General features: G+C 41.3%; 2 protein-coding genes across 2 annotated transcripts in view; both read right to left on the bottom strand.

Moving 5' to 3' along the window:
- CSUI_008543 (uncharacterized protein) lies at positions 1-4,879 on the bottom strand (the record flags this gene model as incomplete). Its single annotated transcript, XM_068068672.1, has 3 exons — positions 1-300; positions 1,172-1,690; positions 2,333-4,879. A coding segment is annotated over one exon (447 nt), but the record flags the coding sequence as incomplete, so codon positions are not given.
- Positions 4,880-7,438: 2,559 nt separating this feature from the next.
- CSUI_008542 (uncharacterized protein) overlaps positions 7,439-7,935 on the bottom strand; it is a gene marked incomplete at its 5' end in the record, with an annotated part of 1,603 nt that continues 1,106 nt past the window's right edge. Inside the window, one exon of the mRNA XM_068068671.1 lies at positions 7,439-7,717. The remainder of the gene's footprint in view (positions 7,718-7,935) is intronic.

Raw genomic sequence — 7,935 nt, 5'->3', positions numbered from 1 at the left:
GATCTCTCGTATAAGCTTCTTCTCTTCATCTGTAGTCAAATCAATTGCCGCCGACCGACCATTCGAGCCAGAAGAAGAACTATTATTAGGGCCGCTACCTCTACCACTCCCCTTCCCACCAGTAGAAGAAGATTTTAAGAGAGACATGGCGTTTGCTTCGCATTCTCTCTTCGAGAAGCAGAAGACGATGACCGGTGTATANNGTGTATAGTGGCGCGCGTGGCACATGAGAATAATTCTCTCAATACTACTCTTCGTACTCTGAGACCGATGCCTACTCCCTCCTCCTCGTCGAGGGTTCTAAAGGAAGTGATAAAGAAAAGAAAAAGAAGAAGAAGAAAAGAAATGAGAGAGAACTGAAGAGAGGACGAGAAGAGAAGAGAAAACGGAGAGAATGATCGACGAAGGGGAGAAGATGAGAAAGAAACAAGGTGAGAGGAAAGGTCAGGAAAAGAAGAAAGAGACTAGAGGTCTTTGAGGTGAATTCACTTCAGGTAGGTCTAGGAAAGGTACAAACATGGGGAAAAGAAAAAGAAGAAGAGGAAATAGAGAGAGAGAGAGATAGGTGGAGAGATACCAAAGAGAAAGAAGGAAAGAATGAGAGAATGAAAAGAAAAGAAGACAAACAATACAGGCACAATAGCGACCTCTCTCTCTACATGTATTTCTATAAATCCCCATACATATACATAGATATATACATGTGTGGGTCTATGTATGTATGCATATGCATGTATGTGTACGTATGCGTATGTGTATGTATGTATAGCTACGTATATCTATGTATGTGCATCTTGTGGTGTGTATGTACAGACCCTCAGTCATGTACGAACACATTGAAAGATAAGATTGCAAAGACTTTCTTGTTTCTCCGCACATGCATTGATATAGGTAGATATACACTGCAAAACTTACTCTCTACATGTAAGATGATAAGTATTCATTCATTAAAATATCCCCGGCAAGAAAGAGAGAAAGAACGAGACCAAGAGAAAGAGCTATCTACATACATAGACATACATACATACATCTATATAAGAAAAAGAAGACGACAGACGCCCTCTCTCTTTCTCTCCCTCTTGCTCTTTCCCTCATTCTTTCTCAAGTTGTCATCTCTCTTTCTCATCTCTTTCTTCTTTTTCTTTTTTCTTATGCTTTCTTCTTATCTTACCTGTTTGGCTAGGACGGCTTGCTCCTCGACGGTTCTTTGTAAGGTGGCGACAGCCTTATGGAAGTTCTCTTCCCGAAACTTCTTCTTTTCATCCATGACTAAATACACGCCTTCCCCACCTGCAGGGAACATGTAGTGCTGGAGAGGGGTCGGCCTATAGTCGGTATAGAGGACATGACAAGGCTGATGCTTTATAGAAGAGATCCACTGAGAGAATTCTCGCGCATTCGGGATCGTCGCAGAGAGAAACACAAAACGTACAGTGGAAGGCACTAAGACGATACTTTCTTCCCACACAACGCCTCTTTCTCGATCTCTCATATAGTGGATTTCGTCGAAGATGAGCCACTTCAATTCGTGAATTAGCTGAGACCCCCGATAGAGCATCGACCTTAAGATCTCAGTTGTCATGACGACAATTGATGCTGTGGGGTGGAGCGTCACGTCGCCCGTCATCAAGCCGACATTGTCGCTCCCGAAAATCTCGCACAAATCCCGGTATTTCTGATTCGATAGAGCCTATAGAAGAAAAGAAAGAAAGAAAGAAAAAGGGGAGATATGAGAAGGAAGGGAAGAAGGGAGAAAAGGAGGAGGAGGTGAGAGAGGGAATGAAGAAGAAGACATGAAGGAAAGAGAGAGAGAAAGAGAGAAAGAGAAAGAGAGGAAGAAAGAAAGAAGAGAAAAGAAAAGAGACAAGAAACTTATATACGCCACACATTCTCATATCTCTTAGTTAGACTCTTGATGGGTATATGTCTCCTATACCAAGAGAGACAGAGAGACAGAGACACACTCACATTTAGCCTTCGTCACTTCAGTCAAGAAAGAAGAAGAAGAAGAAAAGTCGCAAGAGTAGCTGTTTATTCTCCACCCCCCATGGCATACTACGTGGCGCAACACTCATGGAAACACGAGAAGGCAAGAAGAACTCCATACAGACATGCACTAGCTACAAGCAACAGAGATTGAAGATAAACATATGAGCAAAGTCTATCTTTAATCTATCTACATATCTATCTGTAATCTATCTTTAGTCTATAGCATATGTACAAGTAGCATCATATCCATATGTACTTCTTCTTCGTTCCATTTCTTTCATTCTTTCTTCCTTCTCTTTCTTTCGTTCTTTCTTTCTTTCTTTTCTTGCTAAGACAGACTGACCTTGATAGGGCTTGTGTAGACAACTCTTTGCTTATCTCGAATACTCATGGCTATGGCGTATTCCGCCACGACTGTCTTCCCTGCTGACGTATGAGCGGAGACCAACACACTCTCTCCCGCCTCGAGACATAGTACACTTCTCTGTTGAAAAGTATCAAGCTTGAATTTATACTGTCTCGCTGGGACTTTCTGTCCCTCTTTTCCTTCCTCTTCCTTGCCAAGTTGGCTATTCTCGCTCTTCTTCTCCTCCTCCTCTTCACTTTCGTCACCTTCTTCATTTACACTCTCTCCACCCTCATTCATCTTTCTTCTTTTCTTCTTCTTGTTCTTTATCGTCTCTTCTTCTTCTCCTTCTCCTTCTTCTTTCTCCTTGTCTCTATCTTCTGCGGGATTCTCTTCACGAGGTGTGGCGGGTGTATGTACACCTGAGGAAGAAGAAGAAGATTTGGAAGATTTCGTTCGATACCCAGGGAGAGTTGTCTCGAAAGGAAAGTAGACAAAGCGAGTCGGACAATCGACAGGGTAGACAACTTCATGCAGACAGTTCAAGTCTTCAGCTAGCTGTCGAACGATGATATCAGAAGAAGAAGAATTCCCTCCTCCTTCTTCTTCTTCTTCCTCTTTTTCATCTTCTCTCTCGGCTTTTCGTTTCTTTCGCGTTTGTGTGGTAGATGTATCACATGTCTGTTGATCTATTGTCGGAGAGTCGCTTTTTTCTTTCTCCATCTTACTGACTGAAGACGAAGAAGAAGAAGGAGCGATGTCCCCATTCTCTTGAAGTCTTTCTTCTTCTTCTTCTCCTCGTGCCTTCTTCTTTTTCTTCTTCTTCTTCTCTTCTTCTTCTTCTTCTTCCTTCGAGTCGGTTTCAGACTTCTCTCCCTTCTCTTTATTGTTTGTGGGAGATTGAGGTGTATGTACACCTGAATCTAGATCCTGTCCTATTGCTTTCTTTCTCTTTCTCTCTTTTGTTTCTTCTTCGTCTGCATCCTCATCTCCTCCTGTATCTTTCTCGGGAGCATCTTTATCGCCGGCCACACCATCCGATGAAAAAGAAGAAGAAACGAAAGAAGAAGAGATATCTTCTTTCTTCTTCGTATTCTCACTGAAGACAGAGAAGAGATCATCCACGGCTTCCGCCATCTCTCCAAGAGAAGAAACAAGAAGAACAAGCAGAAGGAAGAAGATAAACGAGAAAGATCGAAGAGAAGAAGAGGATGAAGAAGAACGAGAGCGAATGGATGGATGGATGGAGATGAAAAGAAGTCATACGAAAGGAAAGCTATGAGAAGAAAGTCGATCTAGTGCTTTGTATGTGTAGATCTAAATGTACAGCGACCGCTTGGGTTGCATGCTAAAGAAAGAAACTTCTTAGTTTGTTAAGAAGAAGTTCGGTCGAAAAGAAAAGAGAGAAAGAGAAGAGAAAAAGAGAAAGAAGAAAACGAAAAGAACGGAAGCCTTACCACCATTTCTGCTGACGAAAAGGCGAAGATGTGAAACGCCCAGAAAAGCAAAGAAAAGAAGAAAAATGCAGAAAAAGAAGGAGAAGAAGAAGGAGAAGAAGGAAGAAGGAGAAGAAGGAAGAAGGAGAAGAAGGAAGAAGGAGAAGAAGAAGGAGAAGAAGGAAGAAGGAGAAGAAGGAAGAAGAAGGAGAAGAAGGAAGAAGAATGGGAAGAAAGAGAAGAAGGAGAAGAAGAAGGAAGAAGAAGGAGAAGAAGAAGAAGGAAGAAGAGAACGAAGGAGGAAAGCTCTTAAGAAGAAACGAGATGAGGAGATCGAAAAAGATATGAAGACTGGAGTACAAGACCTAAGGGGAAGAATGATTGAGGTGTATATACACCTGAAAACCGAGAATGACCCGAGAACAAAACATACATACACTTGAAGAATCTCGCTTCCATACTATCCTACAGCCGTTTTGCATACCCAAAGACGAAACAGAAGAAGAGATAAAAGAGAGAAGAAAAGAAATAACGAGAGAACTCACGGAAGACATAGACGACAAAGATGAAGCAAAGTCATCTACCTCTCTCTGTAAGAATCGAAGCTCTTTGAAAGACTGGATATTTCTGTAGACTGCTGCGAAGTGACTCCCGCCTATTTCAGAAGAGTCTGATGGGGACTGTCGAGTCTAAAGTAGTCATTCTTCCATTCTGTCTCACCCGCAAAGCTGTCTTTTCTTCCTTCGAGCAAACAAAGACAAGAAAGAGAAGAAAAGAAGCTCCCCTCGTCGCCCGCAGTACGCTAATGGATTGGGAAAGAAAGAGAGAGGGAGAGGCTATTCTCTCAAGAGGGCGAGGAGAGAGAGAGAAAGAACAAGAAGAAAGAGCTAGAAGTTGCGTTCGTGTGGAAGGGATGAACGAAAGAGAAGAAGCCCCAATGAAAGAAAGACAGATAGAAACTGTAGCAGAAAGAAAGAAAGGAGAAAGGGGATAAAGAAAAGAGAAAGAGAGGAAGAGAGAAGGGTCGACGAGAAGAACGTCTTTGCGGTTTGTTTCTATGACGATTGAGAGCTCATGAATCGAGGATAAGTAGAAGAAGAAGAAGAATAGACTTTCTCTCTTTCTCGAGAATCGATTGAGGTGAACGATTGACTAGTTGATTGATCGAGATGACTTGACTGCATGCGCATGGGGAGAGACAACGCATGCATGCAATCGCGATCTTAAACTGAAGAAAAGCAACACTTGAAGAAGAAGTGAAGGGAGAAATAAGGGAAATTCTGTTTTGTCGAGAGACATCTGTCCTGTCTCTGTAGAGCTTCCTTCTCGTAAACAAATGAAGAAAGACCAACGAAGACAAGAGGAGATATTTAGATCCCTTCTCTACACGCACGGTCGAGGTTCTCTAAGGAGAGAATAAGATGTTGGGAAAAGAAGAAGATCATTCTCTTCTCGGGTATCGTCTACTTAAATTTCTTTCTATCAAGACGAAAGTGTAGGCCAAGAGAAAGAGGATTCTTAGGGGGGATTCTTGTCCGGGGTCTTCTGAAAGTGACGATAGTTGGAGAGGTCAATCATTCCTAGACCGACGAGGTGTGTCTCGGTGCTTCTCTCCGTCACAAAAAGAAGAAGATGAGAGAGACCAAAAAGATGTGCGAAAAGACAAGAAATCTAGATAGAGAGAGATAGATGTATATATGTGTGTGATGTATATACACCTGAATAAGAAGAAGAATGAGATCACGAAAGAAAATTACTTTTCACTCCATTCTCTCTTTCTTTCCCCCTTTGGAGTGCTGACTTTTAGCTCTGTGTTTCTTAGTCTATCTAGATGTCTATGTATGCACATATATTTCTCGATACAGAGGAATAGATCTCTCTAGATATTTCGTTTATATGTATCTGTGTAGATGAACAACCCGTGTGGTGTATATACACCACCTAACTTGAAATTCCAGTACTAGTCATCGGAATGATGGGGGAATTGCGAGGAAATTAAAAGGAGAAGAATTAGGAGATTTCCCATAAAACTCTCCTAATCAGCGCGAGGAAAAGAAAGGAGAGCCACACCTCGAGAATTAGAAAAGTTTCGTTTTAGTCCATAGTGCATTCTAGCCACAGACATATCACTCACTCTATCATGAAAGAAAGTCAACTATATCATGAAAAGGTGTATTAAACTCTTCTTCTTCATCTCTCTTTCTCTGTATGTGTTTGAAGTAGTTGTCTCATGATAATGCATAGGTGTCTTCTGTTTGCTTTCTGTATGACAACTAGTTCAACTACGACATGCAAAGGATATCTATGCATGCAAAAAGAAAGAAAAGAAGAAGTAGAAGAAAGAAGACGAGAATGAGGGTGAAGAGTAGCAGGCGTCTTTTCTTCTGTTCTCTTGTATGTCTTTTTCTTGGTTTGTTTCTCTCTTATCCCAGCTTCTTCTTCTTGAGTTTAAAGTCGATTCATTCAAGTCCATTCTCTTCTTTTCTTCTTCTTCTTCTCCTTTTTCTCTCTTTCTTCAGCATGAGACTTGGAGGCGTTTGGATGGACCGATGGATAGGAGTCAAACACGGGGTAGACACGAAAAAGTAGAGAGAACGATCAAACATAGATAGATTAAAGATAGATAGATCTATAGATAAATAGGTGAAGATTGATAGGCTTGCAGACAGAGAGAAACATAGATAGATTAAAGATAGATAGATCGAGAGATTGAAGAGAGGAGTATACACGACATAGACAATAGATCTTCATCTTGTTGCTACTCTAGTAGGAGGAAGTATCTTTCTCAAGTGTATACGTGCATTTCTCATTTTACTTTTTTCTTTTTTTCTTTTCTTTCTTTCTTTCCTTTTCTTCTTCATTTTGACTGGAGGTGTCAGAGGTAATAGCTCCATCTATGAGCCCACGCCTCCCCCCATCACTTTTCTGCGTCTTACATAGACATACATCGAGTAAGAAAGAAAGAAAGAGAGACATCGAGCTCCTTCTCTTTCTCTCTGTAGTAGCAGTAGACGGACTTCTTTCTTCTTTCTTTCGTTTCGTGGAGTCTCTCCCTCTCTCTCCTTCTTTCTATCGACGTCGTTTGTGTGTATTGCGTCCTTCCATCTCCGGGGACCTTTCGGGGTGTACATACAGCCACGCAGGTATCTCGTAGATTCGGTCTCTTTTTGTATTTCTCTAGTGCTTGTAGGACTGTGATGCCTATCTCTGTCTCTTCTTCTAATTTAACTCGATGCTGTCTAAGAAAGATTAAAAGCACAGGGAGGAGAAAGAGACAAGTCAGTAGAACGGGATAAAAGAGAATGCAAGAAAGAAAGAAAGAAGAGAGAGAGAGAGCTTGTACGAAACGGATTCGGCAGGCGATGAGAGAAGAGATGGAGCTACATCTCTCGCCAAACCGGCAGGAGCAGAAGACGCGGGAAGAGGCGAGGAAGAGGACGAATGAAGAAAGGAAGGAAGAAATGGAGAATGGAAGAGATCTTTAGAAGCATCCGCAAAAGCGAAGAATCGACCTCTTATGGTCGGCAAGCAAATTCGTCAGTTTCTCCACAAAACAGAAAGAAAAGAAAGAAAGAAGTGAATGCACTCAAGATGTCTCAAGAAGAAAGAAAGAAAAAAAGAAAGAAAGGAAATTAAGACTTAGATCAACAATTCTCTTCTTCTTCTCTTTGAAAGGGACAAGCGAAGAGAAGAAGAAGAAGAATAAGAGAGTGAAGAAGAAAGGAGGAGACAGAAGAAGAAGAAGACGGAGAGAACAAAAGATGTAGAAAATGTCTCCTTTCTTATCTCTTTCTTTCTTTCTTTATCTCATTTCTTTTTCTTTCTTTCTTTCTCTTTTGGGGTGTGTTTTATCCTCCGATTTTGACCATGGGTCTGGTGCATCGACGATGCAGGAGATCTCTATAGAAGAGGCCTTCCTGGCGATCTGTCGAGACATCTTGACACCCTGAAAGAGAAAAAGAAAGAAAGAAAGAAAGAAAAGAAGGATAACAACTACCACATACAAACGTTGTTAGAAAGAATGAAAGAAAAGACATGAAAGACCTTTCCTCCTTTCTTAACTCTTTCTTTCTTTCTTTCTCTCTTTCTCTTTCTCATCCCATCTTGTCTCGTCTCCTTTACTCTCTCACACTCATTCATCACACATATACATACACATACACA

The sequence above is a fragment of the Cystoisospora suis genome (assembly GCF_002600585.1).
Source record: "Cystoisospora suis strain Wien I chromosome Unknown contig_4816, whole genome shotgun sequence".
Classification (NCBI taxonomy): domain Eukaryota; phylum Apicomplexa; class Conoidasida; order Eucoccidiorida; family Sarcocystidae; genus Cystoisospora; species Cystoisospora suis.
This window is presented reverse-complemented; position numbering and strand designations above follow the sequence as displayed.